The sequence below is a fragment of the Saccopteryx bilineata genome, chromosome 3 (assembly GCF_036850765.1).
Source record: "Saccopteryx bilineata isolate mSacBil1 chromosome 3, mSacBil1_pri_phased_curated, whole genome shotgun sequence".
In the NCBI taxonomy this organism is placed as follows: Eukaryota; Metazoa; Chordata; class Mammalia; order Chiroptera; family Emballonuridae; genus Saccopteryx; species Saccopteryx bilineata.
In genome coordinates, this window is record NC_089492.1 from 70866632 (window position 1) to 70891567 (window position 24936).

Genomic DNA, 24936 nt, shown 5'->3' on the forward strand with positions numbered 1-24936 from the left:
CATTTAAAATCCTATAAATAATTGTAGGTACACTATATACAAATTTCTGAGAAATATATTATAATAATTAAATCAAATATTAAATAAAAAATATATAAAGTCCAAGGCATGTTTTTACGGTAATTAAACAAAATAAATACAACAAAATTAAATTTATTCTGACATTAAAATACATTTTAGTGTTAGTTTTTTGAGTTATGGTTTGTTTGTTTTTTTTCATTTTTCTGAAGCTGGAAACAGGGAGAGACAGTCAGACAGACTCCCGCATGCGCCCGACCGGGATCCACCCAGCACGCCCACCAGGGGCGACGCTCTGCCCACCAGGGGGCGATGCTCTGCCCATCCTGGGCGTCACCATGTTGCGACCAGAGCCACTCCAGCGCCTGGGGCAGAGGCCACAGAGCCATCCCCAGCGCCCGGGCCATCCTTGCTCCAATGGAGCCTTGGCTGCGGGAGGGGAAGAGAGAGACAGAGAGGAAAGCGCGGCAGAAGGGTGGAGAAGCAAATGGGCGCTTCTCCTGTGTGCCCTGGCCGGGAATCGAACCCGGGTCCTCCGCACGCTAGGCCGACGCTCCACCGCTGAGCCAACCGGCCAGGGCCTTGAGTTATGTTTTTTAGAATTCGTAAAAAAGAGGGTTAAAATAAACAACAGAAAAGTTGTCTTTTTATATATAGAGATACATTCTTAGTAAGATTTAGTAAATTTGGCAGATCCCAGGGTGAATGTGTAAAGTGTTTCATTCTTGTGTTTATGAGAAACATGAGCCTGATGTGTCCTAGCAATTTTTTCAATGTTTGGGCATATATTTGAAAGGCAAACTCTCATTTCCTCATCAATACATTGAAGAATTCCTCTATTTTTATTCTTAATTGTGTTGAGGGTAGAAAATCCTAATTCACATAAATAGGATGTTGAAAATTATAGTAAAATGTTCAAAGCTTTTTTAGATATTGCCACATATTCTTCTTTTATAGAAATCCAAAAGGTTTCAAGAGACAATTCCTTATGTTTAATCATCAATCCAAAACCCCCACCATACATGTCATCTTAACTTTACACCAAACAAAGGCTAGAAGAAACCTGCCTCCAGTCTTTCTGGGGAACATGGAGGTTAGTGTAAACAATCCAGCACCTTAACAGCCTTTTGCAACCTAATCAGGCAGGTGAGGTAAAAGGTTGGGCAGACTGTCAGCTTACAGCCAATTCCCCACACCTCTGTCCCCCCAAAATCTAAACTCCAAAAACCCTATTGGTTTTTTGGTCCCCAACAGGCACATATTGCTCTGGAATACCATAGGCGCACCTGGAAATCTTCTAGGGCGCACCAGTGTGCCCTGGTGCACACTTTGAGAACCACTGGTCTATGACAGCATATCCTTGACTCTTGAATGTTTCAACCAAGGCGGAAGAGGGGCCTGGAGGGAATAAATGCTCTAAGAGTAAATTTCTGCTATTAATTCCTAGTCGGCTTTTCCTCATCTCTCTATTCCAACCTGAGTATTTCTACATTTCTTTCAACAGTTAAAAAAAATAAACAATAAAACTACTGTTCTCATATAAAAGGTGGAGAGATACCTGCATCACAAATTCCCGACGCCGAGGCATTCCCCTCTCCGAGAGCAGAACGTAGTCCGGCTCCTTTTCCTTTTTAGCCTGTTGAATTTGAGCCAGGCGGCTAATGGGGTTCATTCCTTGACCATATTCTGGTCCAGCCTGAAAAACAACATAAGAAAAAACTTTCAGAACATTCTTATAAACTTATTATTGGATCCTTAAAGTGGTTCTCCCTCTCCCCCACCCCCACCCCGCCTCACATCCTGAAACTGCGACAGGAAAAGATAACTGAGAGTCGTGGAGAGGATTTGTGAAGAAAAAACATAACACAAATCTGAAGCCAAGAGTGTGGAATTTCCGGTTTGGGGATACTGCTGACAAACCGGGTCACCTACTTTGCTTTCAAATTCTCTAGGACAGCTACTTCACACTCTGGTCATCAAAAACACCAAAAGAAGAGAAGAGGACAAGCCAGGAACTGAAGAAATATTTGCAATATGTATAACAAAAAATGATAAATCCAATATCCAAAATATATTTTTTAAAACTCCTAGAAAGTATTAAGAAGAATATAATCTAAAAGGAAAATGGGCAAAAGATATGAACAGATATTTTACAGATAAAAAACATGTGAAAAGATGATCAATCTCATTAGGACTCAGAATACGTATATTAAAACCACAGTGAGATACTATTTCACACACATCAATTTAGTAACCATTAGGCAGCCTGACAGCCCCGACTGCTGAGGATGGGGTGGGGGTAACAGAAACTGATACAGTGCTGACAGTAATATAAAATGGAAAACAATTCAGCAATGTCTAGTGATGCCAACAATGGTATAAGTACTCTATAGCAGCATAGGCATTATCAGGTATATTCCCTAGAAAACTGTTACCCATATGTGCTAGCTCATATGCTCAATAATAGCTATAGCTACATTACTTGAAATAGTAAAAAAAAAAGGTCCTGGCCAGTTGGCTCAGTGCTAGAGCATCAGTCCAGCATGTGGATGTCCAGGGTTCGATGGCTGGTAAGGGCACACAGGAGAAGCAACCATCAACTTCTATACCCCTCTCCCTCCCTCTTTTCTCCCTCTTTCTCTCTCTCTCCCTGTTGCAGCCATGACTCAGTTGGTTAGAGTGCATCAGGCCCTGGGCACCGAGGATAGCTCCATGGAGCCTCCACCTCAGGTACTAAAAATAGCTCAGTTGTGAGCATGGCCCCAGATGGGCAGAGCATTAGCCTCAGACGGGGTTGCTGGGTGGATGCCGGTTGGGACACATGTGGGAGTCTGTCTCTCTAATCTCCCCTCCTTTTACTTGGAAAAAAAGAAGAAAAAAAGAAAGAAATAGCAAAAGAACTGAAAACCTAAACATTCATCAAAAGTAAAATAGATAAATTATGGCGTGTTCATACAATGGAAGGGCACAGGGTAGTGAAAATGTACTAAGTATTGCTACATGCATCAAGATGAATGAATTTCAGGGGGAAAAAAAGATGTCAGGTGAGAAAAGCAAGTACAGAATACATAGAATATGATGTAATTTATGTAAAACCCACTAAAACTACAAACCATTACTGAAATTAAGTGAGCTTTCAATAGGGAGGCTTGCTCATGGGTCAGAAGACTCAACATTGTTAAAATGTTTATTTTCCTCAAACTGATCTATCAAGTCATTGCATTCCCAATCAAAATCCCAGCAGGGTTTTTCTGGGTAATAATAAGTCAATGTTAAAATTCATATGGAAATGGAAAGTACAAATAACCAAAACAACTTTGAAAAAAAAAGAACAAAGTTGAAGGATTCAAGTTATCTGATACCAAGTTCATTATAAAGCTATGATAATCATTATAAAGCTATGTGTACTCTCGGCATCAAGACAGAGACCAATGAAACAAACAGCATCCAGAAATAGATCTGCACACACAGTCAACTGATTTTCAACAAAGGTGCAAAGCAATTCAGTGGATAAAGGGTAGTCTTTTCAATCAATGGGACTAGAACAAGTGGATATTTATATGCAAAAAATATCTTTTTCAATCCATACTTAATATCATTTTCAAAAATTACCTAAAAATGGCTCACAGACTTAAATATGATATCTAAAACTATAAATATAGGGTAAATATAAAGAAATATAGAGAAAATATAGGGTAAATTTTTGTGACTTGGCTACACAACAATTTCTTAGCTAGAACGCAAAAAATCGCCTGATCAGGTGATGGTGCAGCGGATAGAACATTGGCCTGGGACACTGAGGACCCCAGTTCAAAACTCCAAGGTCGCCAGCTTGAGCACAGGCTCATCAGCTTGAGCATGGGGTCACCGCCCTGAGTGTGGGATCAGACAGGACCCCATGGTCACTGGCTTGAGCCCAAAGATCACTGCCTCGAGCAAGGGGTCACTGGCTCAGCTACAGCCCCCCAGTCAAGGCACATATGAGAAAGCAATCAGTGAATAACTAAGGTGTCACAGCTACGAGTTGCTTCTCATCTCTCTCCCTTCCTTTCTGTCTGGGAACTGGTGAGCCTCCACTGGATCTAGTTTGGTGCTGCAGGTGCGGCCGCCGGGTCAGATACTGAAGGGTTTTTTAAATTGTGTTTAGAACTTTGGACTTTATCCAAACAGCAGTAATTACATACTAAAAGATTTTAGGCAGAGTCATGACATGATCTGATTAGTGTCTCTAAAAGATAACACTTTTAAAAAGACCATTTGACATCAAGAGTATTTGTAGGAAAGTCCATTTCAAACCAACATTAATAATTCAGGTGAGAGATGATTTTGAGTTGGACCAAAAGAGTAGCAGACAGACTGAAAAAAAATGAACAGAGAAGAGAGAAAAGGAAATTTTTAGTTTCTATTTACATATCAAACAATTTAGGAACTAAAGAATGCTGATGAGAAGAGATAGTAATTGATAAGTCACAGATTGACTACCAATGAAAAGACAAACAGACAATTAATTTAGGAGTTATAGATTGACTACCAAGGAAGCTTTTTGAGTCTGGGTTGGAAGAGGTATACCTAGTTCATGAAGACATTCAAATAATGTACTTCATTGGCATGCAGTCTCTCTTCCTGTTTAATTCACCTCTTTCTTAAGAATGTCTTAGGTGTCAAAGATAGAAAGGTACTTTGACACAGATTCCAATGACAAAAGAGCAGAGTATAAAAGCAATTAAATAGTGCCTGACCAGGTGGTGGTGCAGTGGATAGAGCGTTGGCCTGGGACTTAAAGGACCCAGATTCGAAACCCTGAGGTCACCAGCTTGAGCACAGGCTCATGTGCTTGAGTGCAGGATCACTGACTTGAGCATGGAATCATAGACATGACCCCATGGTCTCTGGCTGGAGCAGGAGTCGTCAAACTTTTTATAAAAGCCGCCCACTTTTGCAGTGCTGGTCAACCTGGTCCCTACCACCCACTAGTGGGCATTCCAGCTTTCATGGTGGGCGGTAGCGGAGCAACCAAACGGCACCATGATTGGCCCACCATGAAAGCTGGAATTCCCACTAGTGGGTGGTAGGGACCAGGTTGACCAGCACTGCAAAAGTGGGCGGCTTTTATAAAAAGTTTGACGATGTCTGGGCTGGAGCCTAAAGGTCACTGGCTTTAAGCCCAAGGTCACTGACTTGAGCCCAAAGGTCTCTGCCTTGAGCAAGGGATCACTCGCTCTGCTGTAGCCCTCCGGTCAAGGCACATATGAGAAAGCAATCACTGAACAACTTAGGAGCCACAACAAAGAATTGATGTTTTTTCATCTCTCTCCCTTCCTATCTGTCTGTCCCTATCTGTCCCTCTCTCTGACTCTCTCTCTCTCTCTCTCTCCCTCTCTCTGTCAAAAAAAAAAAAGGCAATTAGATAGTAATGGAATTCTAAGAACACTGAGAATGATTGGTTTCTTCTCTTAACTGATATTAACCACTAGCATCCTTGACAATTAAGTTATTCCTTGGATATCAGCTCTTGAATTACCACTCTACAAACCAGTAAGGACAGTCATGTAACAGTTGTGTCCAGAAAATTTTTTCAGAAAGCTTTCTTTGCTGTCTCATCTTATAGAAGAGACCATTTAAGATACGATATTATCTCAGACAACAGTAGTTTTAACTCTACTGAAGTAGGCCCACAAGGAGTCACAAGCAACTAGTTTCAAATGGGCACTTGAGTCACATGAATAGACCTGAACCCTGACTCTGCTATTTATTCTCAGGTAAAGCTCCTTAAACACCAAGGACTGCATCTGTAAAACGGGGATGATACCTACATCCCAGAGTGGGTAAGAGGACCAAACGAGACGATGTGACAGTTCTATTACTTTAAATAAAATCAAGGCAAATGACCAACAGATATTTTCTCTACTTCTCTTGCATATAAAAACACTAGACCCTAGATGTTTAAGACATATATATTTTAACACAAGATAGACATGGTACAAGAAGTTCCAAGTGTGATGCACATGTGGGAAACGCAGGGGATGACCCAGTAGTTCTCAAACTCTTTGAAGTCGGGTGCATTTAAAATAATAATTGTAGGCACGCTATATACAAATTTCGGAGAAATATGTTATAATAATTAAGTCAGATATTAAAGAAAAAATATATAAAGCCCAAGCATGCTTTAATAGTAATTAAATGAAATAAATACAACAAAATTAAATTTATTCTGACATTAAAATATATTTTTATGTTACATTTTTGAGTTAATGCTTTTTAGAATTTGTAAAAAAGAGAGGTTAGGCCCTGGCCGGTTGGCTCAGCGGTGGAGCGTCGGCCTAGCGTGCGGAGGACCCGGGTTCGATTCCCGGCCAGGGCACATAGGAGAGGCGCCATTTGCTTCTCCACCCCTCCGCCGCGCCTTCCTTTCTGTCTCTCTCTTCCCCTCCCGCAGCCAAGGCTCCATTGGAGCAAGGATGGCCCGGGCGCTGGGGATGGCTCTGTGGCCTCTGCCCCAGGTGCTAGAGTGGCTCTGGTCGCAACATGGCGACGCCCAGGATGGGCAGAGCATCGCCCCCTGGTGGGCAGAGCGTCGCCCCTGGTGGGCGTGCTGGGTGGATCCCGGTCGGGCGCATGCGGGAGTCTGTCTGACTGTCTCTCCCTGTTTCCAGCTTCAGAAAAATGCAAAAAAAAAAAAAAAAAAAGGGAGGTTAAAAAATTTTTTTAAATGACAAAAATGTTATCTTTTTATATGTATAGATACATTCTTAGTAAGATTTAGTAAATTCGGCAGGTCTTGGCACGAATGTGTTAAATGTTTTCATTCTTGTGTTTATGAGAAACATGAGCCTGATGTATCCTAACAATTTCTTCAATGTTTGGGTATGTATTTGAAAGGCAAACTCTCATTGCCTCGTCAATACATTGAAGAATTCCTCTCTTTTTACTCTTGTGTTAAGTGCAGAAAACCCCCACCATACATACCATCTTAACTTTACACCAAAGAATAGAAAAACTTGCCTCCAGTCTTTCCCGGGAACATGGGGGGGGGGTAGTATAAACAATCCAGCACCACAGCTTAACAGCCTTTTGCAACCTAATCAGGCAGGGGAGGTGGGGGGTTGGGCAGACTGTCAGCTTACAGCCAATTCCCCATACCTATCCCCCAAATGTCTAAACTCCAGAAACCCTGTTGGTTTTTTGGTCCCCAACAGGCACATATTTCTCTGGCATACCATAGGGCGTACCTGGAAATCTTCAAGGGTGCACCAGTGCACCCTCGCCCACACTTTGAGAACCACTAGGCAAACCTAGTTTGGAGTAGGGGCAAAGTCAGAGAAGCGTTCCCTGAAGAAGTCAAGTTCAAGCTCATATTCGAATGATAGGAAGCAAGCTCTAGAATAATATGCTTATAAGCAAGAGTTAATGGCAAATAATTTTGAGAATTCAAAATGTTTCTCCCCTCTCTGGTGAACAGTACTCAAACAATAATTTTGTTTTGAATGGCTCTAGTGAGAATTAACAAGAGTTATGTTTATATCCAACTATAAAAATGTACAGATCTTTTCTAGCCTTATGGTTTATCATTCTTAATTTGTTAAGATTAGATTTAGTTGAAGATATTAGGTGAACATTTCTGTATTGGCATTCTGATGTAGAGCACTGTTCTCCTATCATGAATAAGTTATAGATTTTATACATAAAAGGATTAAGAAAACAGACCATGGATATATTCATATATATATATATATATATATATATATATATATATATATATATAAAATATGAATAAACAAAATTAGACATAAGGCCCTGGCCGATTGGCTCAGTGGTAGAGCGTTGGCCTGGTGTGCAGGAGTCCTGGGTTTGATTCCCAGCCAGGGCACACAGGAGAAGCACCCATCTGCTTCTCTACCTTTCCCCCTCTCCTTCCTCTCTGTCTCTCTCTTCCCCTCTCACAGCCAAGGCTCCATTGGAGCAAAGTTGGCCCGGGCGCTGAGGATGGCTCTGGGGCCTCTGCCTCAGGTGCTAGAATGGCTCTGGTTTCAACAGAGCAACGCCCCAGATGGGCAGAGCCTTGCCCCTCGGTCGGGCGCATGCGGGAGTCTGCCTGACTACCTCCCTGTTTCCAACTTCAGAAAAATAAAAAAATAAAAAAAATTAGACATAAAATAACAGTTAATTTTATTGGGTACTTATTATTTTTATTATTAGTAAACAATAATAATTACTAATGCATTCTGTGTATTATTTCAGTTCATACTATAAAGCAAGTTCAAGTCTTACGCCTACTTTATAAATGAGGAGATACAAGATTTTGAAAGTCGGGTAACTTGCTCAGACCATGTGGAGACACACTCAAAATGGACAGCAAAGGCCATGTTGTTAACAGCCACACCCTCCTTCCAGACTGCGGGGAGGTGTGAAAAAACACCAGTCCTCCACGGAACCTCTGTGACTCACGACTAGTGGATCTAGTTGGTGTTTATTTTTAGTCTACTTTACGTACAATGCAGAATGCTATTTCAGGGAACTCACAACCTACATCTTCTCAGTGAAGTAAGGACAGTAGTCATTAAAAAGAACAAGTATTAATATAGTTATTTAAGTAAATACATATTTTTAAACAAAGATGTAAAGGTATAAAACCCATAGAAATAACTAAACTAAGCTACTGGAATTCAGCAAAAGAAATTCATGAAAGACAAAACGGATTTTACTTCTGCAGTGCCTGGTTCGCAGAGCCCATCAGAAGCCTTCTACCGAGGTTAGGTTGAGCAGGCAACTGACACACTGCGAAGTTCAGGCTTTCTCTGGAAACCAAGCTCTAATTCCATTCATGTCATACACGCTAAACACCCACGGGCCCTGTCCCGTTCCAAGTGCCAATTCATCTCATTTCTCTGACTTTTACTCCCTTTTCTGATGAATGTAAATAAAATTAATCTGCATGTTCTGTACCCTTCTTGGGCAAGGACATGCCCGAAGACCGAAACACAACACTAGCACTCTTCCCTGCCACCATGAGCGTAACCCGACACAGTCTGGGACACTCACTAGCTGCTGCTGTCACAGGCTCAGAGTTAGTCATGATTCCTACCCTGCATCCTGTCACCTCTTCTGAATCCTAAGGAGATACTACAGAGCAGTGTGGAGTGCAGAAACAACACTGAATTAGGGGTCAGAGTAGTTCAGGCTGCTCCATGCAACAGGTGAGGAAAAGTGAGCAAATGCTTTCAATGTGCTACGTAAAACCTCATTTATAATATGGGGGGTTCCGTTCTCTACCTTACAGTCATAACAACACTTATACTAAAGGTAATCATGAACGGGAAAGTATTTTATACTAAGGTATTATATACTAAAGGTGGTCACAAACAAGAAAGTATTTTTTAAGCCATAAAAACCTGTTAGTATGTAAGGTACAGTCTGATAAACAAGCACAGGTATACAAGTGTCTAGAAAGCAAAACAGAACTGTTACTGATTTATAGTCACATGTCCAACCTTGAATCAGGGACTGTATATATTCTATAGATTTAGATACCTCCCTATGGAACAACTGTTATCTAGAGTTACCATAATATGTATACAGCAAAAATGACTCATGTCCACAAGCATACACTTACTTTGACTATTGTTTTAGGGCGTTTTTTAAAAAATAGTTTTGGCTTCTCAACCACAGGAAGGGGTGGGAGTTTCTTAAGCTCCTGTAGGACGGTGGTGGCTGCGCGTTTCTTGGAGAGTTTTTTGCTGTTCCCCTCTCCTTCTGCGGAGAACTCCCCCACGGATACCCGGGTCACAAAGCTCTTCATGTGTGGCGGACCACTTTCCTTAATAACCTGTAACATAAAAATACAGCCTAAATGAAAACACACAGGCACTTGAGATGTGTTCTCAGAGCATGTATCTTTCTGAATGTTTGTATCATAATCAACACTAAAATCTAGAATTATCTCAAAATTATAGATTTCTTTAATAAAGCCATTATAAAGGTATTATAGAAGGACTACTCAATTACAATACTAAGAGTGCTTAAGAAACTGAAGTTGGAAGAACAGAAATTCAAATAAATACATTCAGTTCATACTCAGAATTGTTCTCTTGCTAGTTTAAAATAGGCAATTCTAAATATGGTTCCCCATTTCTTACGGGACAGAAAATTAAGAACATAAAGCATACATTAGATTAGGGACATAGGGCATCAAGAATGATAATTTGTACGTATCTCATTTTCCCCTCTGGGGAGGAAGTGACAGGGGCATGATGGCCACGACTTACTGGCGTCCTACAGACACTGAGCATCCTGCAGGTAGAAGAAGCCCCTGGGCAACAGTTGGTGGGTGAAAAATACGTAATTTTGACACAGACTTTAGAGGCTGTTTTAGAATGTTTACTCTCTGTGACTTTCTAGAGCGACAGAGTATGAATCTGTCCGCTCTGAATGTTCCTAAACCCTACATTAATGCACTCTTTAAACAAAGACAACTTTTTAAGGAAGGATGGCTTCTGAAATCTGAGTGCTCAAAACTTTAGTCATCTTCAAAATTCTGATTTATAAAATATACCCTAGTTGGTTCAATAGTTTACTATTTAACTTTATATTAAAATTTCATCTTTCAGTACTGGATACCCATTAGGAAAAAAAACAAAAACACAATAGCTCAATAATTCGACAATGATAGGGATAAGAACTTTATGATAAGTATATTTTCCAAGTAGTTTAAGTTTACTAGTTGAAATACCAAAACCGTTTATTTTAACCACTTTACTGGACATCTTCCTGAATTTTAATTTAAAAGAAAAACTATATAATATACTAACTCAATAGAGAATACCAAATATTTAACCCTTTATTGCTAACATCAGATCACCATTTGAACATCAAGTAGAAGTTCTGGAATATATATTTATACTAATGTCGCCAAGGACTCCTAAGACTGGTAACACTGTTTCTATTCGTCGCAGCCTTTAAAGGCCCCCAATCCTCAATCCTTCTTGAGTACATGCAGTGACTCTGACTGGTTTTTTATACTGTTCCTGTCATTTCCTGCTGAGCCTAGCCAGCCCTCTGTGCATGCTGGCCTGCCTCCCCCATTCCGCTGCCTTTAACTGGCTGCAGGCTGACCTCAGACAGCCCAACCTGTCAGAACTGTGTCTAAGGAGAAAGCAAACAGGTCAGTTGATCCTGCCAGTGAGGGAAATGGGGGAACTTTCTGGTAGATGAACATCACACAGCCTGAAGGAGGACACTCCACGACTGTTTCAGCCTATTTCCTGGGTTCTGCCTATTTTCTAGGTGTAAGGTCGGTGGATAATGGGGGATGGTCACGTGGGGAACTCAGACCCGCGAACTTTGGCTAGGACCACCCACAACTAAGTGCGCCAAAAGGAGGCTTCACAGGAACCGTTTGGAAAAAAGCCATCGTCTGCCAGCCAGTGAAATTTCACCACGTCATAGTAGCTCCACTTCCCTAGAGGGACCCTTTAAATATCTCCCACACGGTTTAATCCGTGCAACTTCTCTAGCCTCCATCTCCTCCATCTTTCTTTGGGGCCAGGGAACCTTGCCGGGCAGGATGCGTGCTCTGTACTCAATAAAGCCGTTTGCTATTCCACACTTTGTGGCTCCGAGATCTCTTCCTTCCTTCTCGGCGGGGAAAAATACCTTACACTAGGTATTTGAGTTGCAAAATTAGCAACCTCTTTTTAAAATTTTTTTCCCATTAATTTGGGGGGTGGAGAGGAAGACAAAGAAGCATCAACATGTTGTTTCTCTTAGTTGTTCCATTTAGTTGTGCACTCACTGATCGCTTCTCACATATGCCCTGACTGGGGACTAAACCTGAGATATCAGTGTGCCGGGATAAAGCTCTATCCACTAGACTACCCAGAAAGGGTAAATATTAGTAACCTCTTGATACAGGAGGTATTATAAGAATTAAACATTTTCTCTTTTAAATTTCACACCATTTTAGAATTATCCTTGTGACACATTTATCTAGTTGACAAAGTATCTAATTGGTAAAATGCTTACTTAAGAGACTTCATAAAATTTCAATGTATTTTGGCAAATACAGAAAAAAAAAACTGGATATTAATAAATATGTGTCACTAAATAGTAACTGGGATACTTTCAATTTGATCCTATTAAAAACACCCAATCCTAGAGTACTACAAATTAATTTACACTTGGATGATAAGTTCATGATGAAAATTGAAATATAATATATACTCAGATGGCTTAATACCGAAAAGCCAAAGAGGTCAGCAGTAATCCATGACACTGTAAGTGCTAATCTCTCCAGGGCCCATATCATTTTCATGGCAGAGTGTGGACATGAAGAAGCACATGGATTCTTTCCTGAGCACGTACCTCAAAACTGACAGGCATGTTTCGCTTCAACGCAATTTCAAACACTAAGCTGATCTCCGATTTATTTGCATCTTTGTCATCATCCATTTCTTTTCCGGATTCACCATTCTAAAATCACAAAAAACAGGACGACACTGAATCTTCACTTTGTAACAAACTGCATACAGTCTACAAGCAGGGGGCCCATCGAAAGGAAAATACAGTAAGAAATAGAAAGCCATTGGCTAGACCCTGGGGATTCCTACATGGCCACATTGGTCAAGGACTGTGCTATGAGACTCCTTGTTATTTGGTTTTAGGTTTTCTTCCCCTCAAAGTAGAAAGATAAATGCTAAGTTTACAAGTCTTTACTCAACCATACACTAATTTGAGTTTATCCAGTTTTGCAGAAGTCTCTATCTTGTGCGCACGTCTGCACACACACACAGCAGCAGGTACCCCCACTAGTGGTATAACATGGTATTTAATCTTCTATAAAAACTAAGCTGTAGAAAGACTATGGGATCCAAACCAGGACTCTGGAGCTCTGGGTCTGGCCTTGGCAACAACTCACTTACTGATTTAACACATTTCTGGAGGGAGGATCTCAGATACACCAACCACGGTATAAGCAATAGAGATAGAGAGAGAGTATTCCTTCTGTCAGGAGGCTTACATTATGGTGTGAAAGCAGATAAACGTCCTAATGAAAGTGGACGGGAGAAAAACACCTAAGTTTGCCATCAGCCAATATCAACCTAAGTGGAGGAGGAACAACAGATCTGCGGAACTGTAGAGGCTGAACTATACGGTTTGCAATAACTAAGTGGAGGCCTCGATATGAAGAGGACTGCTGAGACATGCCTGAGCTGGAGCTACTACTTTGAAATCAGTAGAAAGCAGCTGAAGTCATGAGAATGGGAAAAATTACTCAAGAATAGCCCCGACCCTGGCCAGTTGGCTCAATGGTAGAGCGTCAGCCTGGTGTGTGGAAGTCCCAGGTTCGATTCCTGGCCAGGGCACATAGAAGAAGCACCCATCTACCCTTCTCCTTCTCCTTCCTCTCTATCTCTCTCTTCCCCTCCAGCAGCCAAGGCTTCCCGGGAGCAAAGTTGGCGTGAGCACTGAGGATGGCTCCATGGCCTCCACCTCAGGCGCTAGAATGGCTCCAGCCACAATGAAGCAACACCCCAGATGGGCAGAGCATCACCCCTGGTGGGCATGCTGGGTGGGTCCCGGTTGAGCGCATATGAGAGTCTGTCTGACTGCCTCCCTGCTTCTAACTTCAGAAAAATACAAAAAAAAAAAAAAGAATAGCCTCAATATCCTCATTTGTAAAAATCAAGTAGGACTGGACAAAGCCATAAAGCTCTCCTCCACTTTAAATTCCTTGATTCTAGATCAATACAGCACAATCCATGCTCAGTAAATGAAGCATTTAGTGCATTCTTGTACACATCCCAAAATCCTGAACTGCTTGGGAAGTACACGCCATAGGTGACCAGGTCATCCCCACAGGTACACTTGTCTAGCAGAGTAGACAGGTGATCAGAAGGGATCACCTCTCGTCTTTCCTGTCAGAAGAGATAATTCCTTCTATCTGTAAGAACGCGTCTCTGTCTCTGCAGCACACACCTGAGCCGACTTCTCTGGAATGGGCTCGTTCTGCAGAGCTTGGAGGGCTTTCATGGCGGCATTGTGTCTAGCAGCTTGTCGAGTCTTCCCTTCCCCAAAAAATTCATTATTTCCTACGGTCAGCTGAACATAAAAGATCTTAGGCATCGGGCAATGATACCTAAAATAAGAAAATAAAATACTAATGTTAGTTCAATAAAAATCACTCTATAATTATTAGTAAGATTTGTTTTGTTTAAAATGACACCAACTATATAATGTACTATGCCCTCTTATTAACCCTAATAAAGTTTTAACTTCAAGTTTTCAGACGAATTTTGATGGAAGCAAGACAAATGGTCTGGTGCTGAAGGGTGGGGAGCCACCACGGAGGACGGAGGCAAGCAAGGCCACTTAGGGGACAACGCGCAGACCACTGCGCTTTTCAGCAGAAGATAGTTATGCTTAGAAACGGGAGGGGCAGAGAGGAGTCACATCGCCAAAATGATAAGCACTTTGGAAATAAATAAAGGGACTAGGATTCAAAATAAAAAAGAATAGGGAGTTTAAACCATTTCTTAGGTAGAAAGTATATTAAAGTGTATTTAAGGTAACCTTTCTGGCAGGGTTATGCTGAGCACCGCGGGAGAGAAGCACAGCTGGAAAGCTGCAGTGATACAGACAAGGAGGGACAGAAGCGGGCGTGAGAAGAAAGAACAAACCTGGAAGAAATTATGGAGAAAAAAATTCAGGTGACATGCAATAAACTCCATTAACTCAGCAACTATTTAAGGAGTTCCTTCCACATGACGGGAATATGACAGTGAACAAAAACACACATTACCATGGAGAAGACAAACAATAAATAAGGTAAATACACAAGGCACAGTATGTTAGAGACACCAGTTAAATAAAAGGCCAAGGTTCAGCAGTGTCAGGGAGGTGGGTTTCAGACAGGGTGACTAGGAAAGGCCTCGCTGAGAAGATGATGACTGCATAAAGATCTAAAATAAATGAGGGAGGAGACCACATGGATCATCTGAGATGATGCAACTGAACCAGAGAGAATGTCAAGTGCAAAGGCCCTGGGGCAGCAGCATGCCATGCACGTCCAAGTAATTCAGGAGCATGCCCATCTGCTTAGAGTACAGGGAGTGAGAAAAGGAAAGCCAGGAGAGTTGGCCAGAGTCCCTTAAGCCTTCCTTAGAAATCATTTTAAGGATCTGACTTTTACTGAGTAAAATGGCCAGCTACCAGAAGGTTTCAAGCAGGAAAGTGACATGATGTGGCTGACATTTTGAAGAACTCTCTGAAAACTACATTGAGAACAGACTGTAGGGAGAGATGGCAAAAAACCAGGAGATGCATTAGGAAGCTAGCACAGTAACACAGGTGAAGGGGGGACAGTGGAAAAGGTGATAAGAAGTTGTGGATTCTGGGTAGACTTCAAAAGCAGAGAGACAAGGTGTACCCGAGAATGGGCTATGAAAGAAGGGAACAGAGTCAAGGATGACCCAGGGCTCCTGACCGGAGTACCTGGGAGACAGGGTACCGTATATGGAGTTGGTGAAGACTGCAGAAGGAAGGGGCTGTTGGGGGACAGACATCAGCAGCTCTGGTTTGAAGATGTGAAATCATTAGGCCCGTTAGACATCCACATGGAGATGTCAAATGGGCAGTTGAGATTACGAATCTGGACTCCAGAAAATAGGTTCAAGGGGGGAATAAGATTTGGGAATCTTCAATGTATCGATGGAATTTAAGCTGCAGGCAGTGAGAGCACTGTGGGAGGGACTGACAGGAAGCCCAGGCAGGCAGTGTGTCCTCCCAGGGATCCAAGTGGGAAAGTCTGTGCAGGAGGAGTGAGGGGTCAATTGTGTCCAACACAGGTCAAGTCAAACGAATCTGCAAAACTCACAGGATTGATTTTGATGGTGCATTTATAATAATGCTGAAAATTTAAGTGCAAAATCACTCCAGTGCTGAAAAATGTCTGTTTCCAAGCAAAAAGAAGTCCAATCGATGCCCAACTGAGTTTTAGACGACTAGTGGACAAGCAGGTAGCATTGCTCTGTTTCAACCTGAGATCAACTGGACAGAGGCTGCCCATCGTGTGAGAATCAGCAGGCAGATGGGACTCATCAGTGGGTTTACTGAGGGTGAAGGACGAGAAGGCAGGTCGGCACTGAGCATGCAGATGTGGGAGGCACTGATTGAAACCAGGTGAGTGGATAAGCACCTGGAAGAGGAAAGGGAACAGGAACCAAGAAAGAGCCTGAGGCTGCACTCTGATTAATGCCCGTGATCAAAAGGCAGGGGAAGTAACAGCCAGATGGCAGCGAAGGGGAGGAAGGCAGGTCCAGGTCAGAAAAGAACAACCCAACATCAGGCAGACACTCGGCAGTGTTATGGGGGTGGAGAGAGCCACAGCCTGAAAAAAAGTTGATGCCTTAAATTCTTAGGGTCAATTTTCTGGGCCCACAGTTTCCTATTAATTTGTTTTAAGATAAAGTATATATTTGTAAATGTCTGTTTTGATGTCGTATGTTCCCATTTTTAATTGGCAGATACAGAAAGTTAAAGGAAGAAAAAACCACTTACAGGAACAGACTATTTTTAACACACAAAAGGCTAAGACGCACCAAAAGCCACACTCTTTCTTGCTCTTTGATTACATGAGCCAGTGTACAAAACTGCAGTCTCTTGCTACCTGCTTTATCTTAGATTCCTTTTATGCAGAAATTTGGACAGACCGATGGGATGAATGCAGGTTATTTCTGGGTCCCACAAAGTTCATTTTTCCCCACCTCTACAGACTTGATGCCATGCTTTAAACTGGTCCCACTACAAAACCTTTTAAAACAGACAACCTACCATCAGAGACCAACTCCTGAGATCTTGCACGGCAAGCATTCACCATAGAGCAAATGTTTACAATTAATTACACACTTCTGAAAACAGAGGTCCACAACTGGAATGCTAGCAGACCTTTAACTGCAGTAGAGGGAGTGGGCGCCATGGTAATCACTTCGGCCTGCTGACAATTACAAAACTCATTTCTGTTTGCCACAGAGACAAACAAAATTTCTGTTCATTATAACTTTACTGGAATATGATGTCATAACACATAACCATACTGAAACAATCTGCTGATTTTCTAACCAAAATATTAATTGTACGCTAAAGAGCCCTTGGGGCCTCTTCCTTTTTGGCCATCAAACACTGCTCTGTGTGCGCGCATGGGCATGCATGTGGATACATATGTACGTATAAATTATACTGTATAAGTATCAGAGGGAAAATTAGGCTGGTTGTGTTCTTAAAACATTCTAGCACTAACAACAGGAAATACCAAACCGGACGCCTGACCAGTTCCATTCCACTTCCACTCCATCCTCTTACTTGGCAATGATTCTCAATAACCTCCCCCACGTGATCTGAGTACCTTACAGATCAGGTCTCCTCGTATCGTCATGACAACTAAGATTACCCAGAGCACTCGCATTAATGGCACCCAGACTGAGTTATAGGAGAGACAACGCACAATGTTTTCCAGTGTGTCAGGTCCTGGTCGCTAATCTTGACTCCCTTTGGTAAAGAAACACTCCAAGTTTATTAACTTCAAAGGCCATGTTCTATTTAATGGGAGTTCCTTTTTCTATTTTTATTTATTTCACACATTTTTGGTAAAGCATTTATGGTTAAGTAATGTACATAATTCTACAAATTAGTATTTATTTACCTAAGTCTACACTGTCATTCTCGAATGACGTTTCTTAGTTAGAATTTTGTGGTCAACGCTTAGATCCCCATAGTGATTATTGTTAAAAGATGGGTGGGGAAAACTCTCCCGTCCAAGCTATTAAAGTCTCAGGGTAAAATAGCTTTTACCCACAACCTCCAGTGTATTTTGCAAAGTGCGATTGCACTTTCATCAGAATCTTTAGTGCTTGTTAAAGATGCAGATTCCCGTGCTCCAACCCGGATCTGCTGAATCAATTCCCAGGGAGGGAGCAGAATCTTCACTCAAGCTTCCCTGCTGAGTCTTTACACTGAGAGTCCAAGAGCTGCCACCCACGACAGCACCACATCCTATAACACGGCTCCAGTGACTTGACGAGAACCTCAAAGCCATGTCAGTGAAGGAAGGCATTCAGTCCTTCCTCGAGCACCACGGTAGGGGCCTTGCATCTCTCTCATTTAATCCTCACTGCAGCCTGGCGAGATAAGAGGCCCCTGTGGTCACTTTGGCAGGTAGCAAATCTCCCCCACAGAGTTGCTGGGAGTCAAACTCAAGTCTGCCTAACCAGAGCTCAGGAAATTTGGGTTCATATTTGATTATGAAATTGGCTGTATGTCTTTGGCAGGCCTGAGAACTGAAGGGTTCTTTCTAAACCTCAGGTCCACTGATAGTCTTCAGAGGAGTTTTACTGAATAGCTGTTGGAACAAACAACTCCGATGAAACCCCATGTTTTACCCTATGTCAAGCCAAGCAGGTTCAGACATAGACCCAACTGAACAACCTATCCAGAGTGACAGGTCAGAATCATGGCCAACACGTGCCCACGGCTCAACAGGCTGAACTTGATGAAGGCAGCCTGTCAGGCCGTTTGCACCATGCCCTCTGTCTGCTAGAAGTCTTACAAAACAGAAACAAACAAATAAAGCTCCAAATAAAATAAAAGCTTTCTTTTCTTTAGATTTCACAAAAGTCTTTTAGATTTGGCCCATCTTCAAAATATCACAGGTCAATACCAAAATAAAGAAAGGAAATATACTTGGTCCCTTTGAATGAATATGTGACATTCCTTACACAGTTTTGTTTTGTTATTTGAGCAAAGAAAAGACCTTACATTCTTATATAAGTATTATTATTATAAGACTATAAGTATCCTTATTACCCATCAGCTATAACAACTTTCTATACCATATGCCTTTGCCATCCTCTCTACAGATACCTCATTAATGACTTTTATAGACTTATTTTTTATTTTCTTTCCAAACTAAAATCTGCATGTCCTCCCTCCCATTTTGTGATTGCCTTATTCTTCAACATCTCCACTTTCCTAAGTATCACTTTTACAAGGTGACAAAGACATATTCCAAATCTCAGAACTTTTAAAAATTGAAAAGTAATTGCCTCATTTTATTTGATACCATTATTCATAAATCTCAGCATAGCTTCAGTGTTCATATCTCTGCTACAGGTTTATCTCCTGATCTAATAAGGAGAGGCTTTGGATCTCTGTGTTTATTTCTAACATTGACTGAAAACAGAAATGTCACTTAATCTTTCTATCTCAGTTTACTTATCTGTAAAAATATTTGCAGAATCTATGCTTAAAGAACTCTAAATGCCAAAACTTAGAATTCAAATGACATGTTGATTATTCTGACTCTCTATACACTTTCTTGGCACTGCTAAGCATTCTTTTTCTTGCTGTAGAAAAATAATAGGTTTTATCAGAAAGCTATAAAATAGTCCTTGGCCTGTTTTCAAGCCTGTATGTATATAAAATGTCTAGATAGGAGAGGGTTCTTTCTCTATTCACATCTTATAAATTTTGAAAATACATCTTTTATGGGATCTGAATGTTAAGTCTTGAGGAATTTTAAAAATTAGGACCTATTAGAAGAGATTCACGGGGCAGCTGAGAACAAGCCCTAAAAAGAATTGCAAGGATCTTCTATTCTGTTCGTGAAATCATTGTAATTATGTTTTAAATACCTAGTGGAAAACACGGAAAGGTGAGCACTAGATGCTGAGACATGGTGCTCTGAAATAATGCAATTATAAATGATGTTTCTTTCACAATTCCAAATTTTTAAAAATGGTGCGACTGTACTAGAATAATTACAGAAGAAAGTGTTGAGAGGAAATCTAGTTCCTGTGCAAATAGATGTAAGTCTGGTCAGTGGAATGACTCGTGAAATACAGACTACAGGCCACAAGAGTAAATAATTTACATTGTGTTGCGGACACCAGACCACAAGAAGACCATGGAAAGCAAGCATGTTATCAAAGAGGCCCATTTTGTAAACACACCCTCAATCCCATACTTGGGTCTAACATAAACCCACTCTTGTCCCATCTCTAAATGAGCATCCAGGTAAAATGCCATCATCAGCACCATGATTACAGCAAAAACATATGACGCACTAACTATCTGCCAGACACTGTTCCAAGCACTTTATACACTAATCTCATTCAGTTACCACGATGGCCCTAAATTCATTTTTCACACAAGGAAGTGAGGAACAGAGATGTTCATTAAGTTGCCCAAAGCCAGCTCATGTGTGCCAGCACGTGAACCCAGGCAGCCTTACCCAGGGCTCAGGCTTTGAACCGCTACCTTCTGCTGCCTCTGACTAAGCGGGGAGAGCACTAAAAATGCAGAGCAACTCATGTTAACTTTGGAGACATCATGCCAGACTCTGAACATCAAGGCAACTTAAATCAGACTACACACACAAGATCCGGCAAATACCAAAGAGCTCTGTAGCTAATGGTCGTGTTCACAGCCAAGGAGAGCACTAGGACCCTGTAGGTCCAGGAGACCAATCTGACTGCAGCCCTACTATGAGCTTCCTGTTGCCTCTCTTACTGCACCCTTCTAGAGCCCCCTTGCTTAAATGTGGATGTTCTCATTAGAGAAATGCAAATCAAAACCACAATGAGATACTACTTAGCATCTACTAGGCTGGCCATAGTCAAACAAACAAAAACAGCAAGCGTTAGCAAGGACGTAGTGAAAACTGGTAGGAGTGTAAAGTGGTGTGGCCACTGTGGAAAACATTTTGGCAGTACCTCAAAGTCTAGTAAAGAATTACCATTGGACCCAGCAATTCTACTCCTAGATATATAAACCTAAGAGAAATGAAAAGAGGTGTGGAAACAAAAGCATATACACAAATGTTCATAGCAGCATTATTCATAAAACACACACAAAAAAATAGAAATAACACAAAGCTCCAATCAGTAAACAAAATGTAGCCTATCCCTACAAGGGGTATTATACAGCAATACTAATGAATGAAGTGCCGATACAAGCTACAACGTGGAGGAACTCTGAAAACATGCTAAATGAGAGCTAGACACAAAAGGCTACGTACTGAGTAATTTTCATATGATGAAATGTCCCAAGAAGGCAAATCCATTAGACAAAAAGTAGATTAGTGGTTGCCAGAGGCTGGGAAGAGGGGCAACGGGGAATAGTAGGGTTAGAGGTGATGAAATGTTCTGTATTAGATTCTGGTGGTGGTTACACAACACTGTGAATAAAATGAAATCCATAAAAGAACACTTTAAAATGACTAAAATTGTATATTTTGTTAATTTTACCTCAATTAAAAAATTTTTTGTTTGTTTTGTTTAATGTTGCTGCTCCCTCGGGTTCAGTCTTCTGTTTTCTCACAGACGAGAAAGTCTGCCCGGGTGACCGACCCTGTTCCCATTCCATTCCTGGCAGACTCCAAGCAAGGAGCCCACCACACTGCGGAGAGAGGCGGGAACTACAAGCATCCCTCCCTGCTGGCTCTCGAAAATCAGTGACCGGCTCTTCTTCCTGCCCTTGACTGATTGTCTGGGGGAATACGTGAATTCAATTATTAACCCAACAAGTACTTACCAAGGGTCTAATTCATACCTGGAAAAGAGTTCCAAGCCAATGTGGCAGCAAGGCAAAAGTCCTTGGGGAGGTAACATATTGAACTTTTTTTTTTTTTTTGAGAAACAGCAGTGTTTGCGTATGTGGAAAGCCATAAATCAAGGAGTAAGTGGTAGGGAAACCAGGTCTGAGAAGTAGCCAGGCAGCAAATCAGAATGTAATTCTACACATGGAGGGAAGTGGCACTATCTGACTGATAAGTCTCTTGGTGCTATTTTCCCAAAAAGAGGCAAGAAGACAGCAGCTGGCAGGCCACCACAAGTCGTCTCTGAAAACAGGAGATCGAAATGACTAGAATAAGCCCAACAGCCGGCAGTTCTCAAAGCCCAATTGACGATTGTGGTCATCATTTCAAGATGGAACTGGTCAGTATAGTTGTGTTTTTCGGTAGCTCCCTGGGTGGGAGTGCAAAGTCAGAGGAACTGGCTTCATTGTGACGGTTTTGCCACCATCAGTGGCCATTCAGGCAGAGAGGCGCTGGGAAACACAGGAAACAAGCTGGCGGGAGGGATGGTGGGAAGTGACAGCCCGCAGACACCAGCACGTTGGCCCAGGCTACAGGCATCGGGAGGCTCTGCTCCACGTCTTCCTGAAGCACAGGTCCCAGGACACACTCTCTTCTCTACCCTCCCTGGGGACAGCAAATGACATGCAGCAGGAGCAGCAGTGTGCCACCCCTGTGGTGGGTGACCTGCAGGGAAGCGCTGTGTTTCCACTTTGTGATTGAAAAGAAGAGCCCCCAGTAGAGCTACCTGGAGGCCCCCTTCCAGAGAGAACCTCTGAGCAGAACAGCACGCCTCTGGGACAGGTAAATGACACTGTGGACAGTGCTGCGGAAGCTGGCGGTGAGGGTGGGGTGGTGGCGCGGCAGCATTTCTCGAAGTGTGGCCCCACGCTGACACCATCAGAGTCCTTGGTGGGGCTGAGGAACCCCTGGTCAAATGCAGATTCAAGGTTGGTGGAACTGGACTCTTTGGGTGGAGTCCAGAATCTGCATTATTACCAAACAGCCTCAGTGACTTCTGTGCATGCCAAAGACTGACAAGCCCCTCCTTACAGGGGTCTTCTCCCCTCCCCCTTCTTTGTGTATATGGAAGCTTTTCAGTCCTGAATATTCACTTTGTATCTTGTTGCTAAGACTATACTTTCAGGGATCATTTCTATAGTTTGTTACTAGAGAAGTTTCTCTGATCGTGTAGAGTACCCGAAACCACGAGGAGGAGTTGCAGTGTTCTCTCCTGAGCATGAAGCCGGCTCTTGGTGTTGTTTGTATCTTGTTGCTGTTAATAGGTTTTTAGTTGATTCTCTGCAATGCTCTAGCTAATCATATTGGATATGCAAAAATGATCATTTTTTTCTATTTCTTTCCATATTTTATTCCTTTTATTTTCACTATTTTGGTCCATATCACCAAAAGAATACAAAATAGCAGTTCATAATGGACATCTTGCCTTGTTTCTTACTTCAAAGGCAAGCTAGTACCTCCTCATTAAGCATAATATTGGCTAGTGGCTTAGGTTGGGTTAAGCTGTGTTGAGTAGAGTTGAATTGTTAGGGTAGGGTAGGTAAGTAGGGTTGGGTTGGGTTGGGATGTGTTGGGATGGGATAGGATGTGGGGGGTGGAGGACAATATATGTGTGTGTATCTCTAGCCCATATAGTTTACAATGTTAAAGAATTATCAATTATTCATAATCTATTGAATTTTCAAAGTCATAAATGGATTTTTAAGATGTCTTTTCAGCATCTGTAGAGTTAACAATTTTTATTTTTATCTCTTAATAAGGTGAATTTTATTAATATGTTTTCTAACAGTAAAACAAATTTATATTCCTAGAATAAATCCCACTTGATTATAGTGGTTCTTCTTTCAATGTGTTACCATTGATATTGATTGATTTTAGAGCAGGGGTCAGGAACCTTTTTGGATGAGAGAGCCATGAATGCCACATATTTTAAAATGTAATTCCGTGAGAGCCATACAACAACCCGTGTACGTTACGCATTATCCAATAAAAATTTGGTGTTGTCCCAGAGGACAGTTGTGATTGGTTCCAGCCACCCGCAACCATGAACATGAGCGGTAGGAAATGAATGGATTGTAATACATGAGAATGTTTTATATTTTTACTATTATTTTTTTTATTAAAGATTTGTCTGCGAGCCAGATGCAGCCATCAAAAGAGCCACATTTGACTCACAAGCTTAGGTTCCCGACCCCTGTTTTAGAGAGAGAGAAACATCAATTTTTTGGCCCACTTATTTATGCATTCATCGGTTGATTTTTATATGTGCCCTGACCAGGCATTAAACCCACAACTTTGGCCTGTCGAGATGATGCTCCAACCAACATATACTCAGCCAGGTTCCATTGATATTCTAGAAATAATATTGATCTGAAGTTCTATCGTTTCTTCTTCTTCTTTTTTTTTTTTTAAACTGGCACTGTTGAGCTAGACATCAAATTATTGTTGATTGACCAAAATAATTTATTTTGTTTCTCAAAAGCTCAATTAACTCTCTCTGTGAAACCATCCAAGTCAAGTGCTTTTTTTCAGGATGATGGGATGGTAGTAGTAGCAAGCTATGTGACCACATGCTTATCCTTTCCCATAGGATTCAGGTCTTTTATTTTCTTCTTTTGAGGTCAGTTTTAATTATTTATGTTTTCTTACAAAATCACCCAGTTCATCTCGGTTCTGAGAGAGTTTTCCAGAGTTGAACAAAATAGTCCTTTATGAGAAGTTTCATTTCTTGTACATCTATGTTTCCCATTATCAGACTGTATTTCACAAATGTGCTTTAAAATCACATTTACCTTGGTGAGAGTGCATATTTATATATTTTATTCGTTCTTCCTAAAGACAAGATATCAGAGTCTGCATGCTTTTTAATTAGTCTATTATGCATTCATTTTCCTTCATAAAGAAATATGTTAAGCTTTTAATATATATTTACTAAATACTACATGCTAGTAGTCTAACAGCAAATTCCTAAGTTTAAGAAAATTATTGAAAATATGGCTTTTTTTTTTCTTTAGTTGTAAGATGATTCTCATTATTCAATGCCATCAACAGGCCATGTCTGGGTAAGGGCTGCCTGAGAAGGTTCTTTGAAACCACTAATACATAGGATCTCTTGTCCTTTCCACCAACAAAATGGTTCCTGAAACAAGTTCTAGAAAATATTACAAATGCTTTAGTTTCCTCATTATCTTAAGCCCAAAAGAATATGTTTTCAAGGAGTTGAAATTTAAAAAAAATACAAAAGATATCAGATTGTATTTTTAGAAGAGGGTTCA

The 24936-nt window shown here is 41.3% G+C and overlaps 1 protein-coding gene and 1 pseudogene across 8 annotated transcripts in view; one reads left to right on the forward strand and one right to left on the reverse strand.

Annotated features, from left to right (window-relative positions):
• The window catches only part of STAU2 (staufen double-stranded RNA binding protein 2), a 312186-nt gene that overhangs the window by 201463 nt on the left and 85787 nt on the right, over nt 1-24936 (reverse strand). For all 8 annotated transcript variants that reach the window (XM_066266331.1, XM_066266328.1, XM_066266330.1 and 5 more), the window contains 4 exons: nt 13990-14149; nt 12376-12483; nt 9629-9841; nt 1577-1714 (listed from right to left, as the gene is read on the reverse strand). In XM_066266331.1, coding sequence (XP_066122428.1) covers nt 1577-1714; nt 9629-9841; nt 12376-12483; nt 13990-14149 — 619 coding nt within the window. The remainder of the gene's footprint in view (nt 1-1576; nt 1715-9628; nt 9842-12375; nt 12484-13989; nt 14150-24936) is intronic.
• LOC136332561 (small nucleolar RNA U3) lies at nt 22772-22938 on the forward strand (annotated as a pseudogene).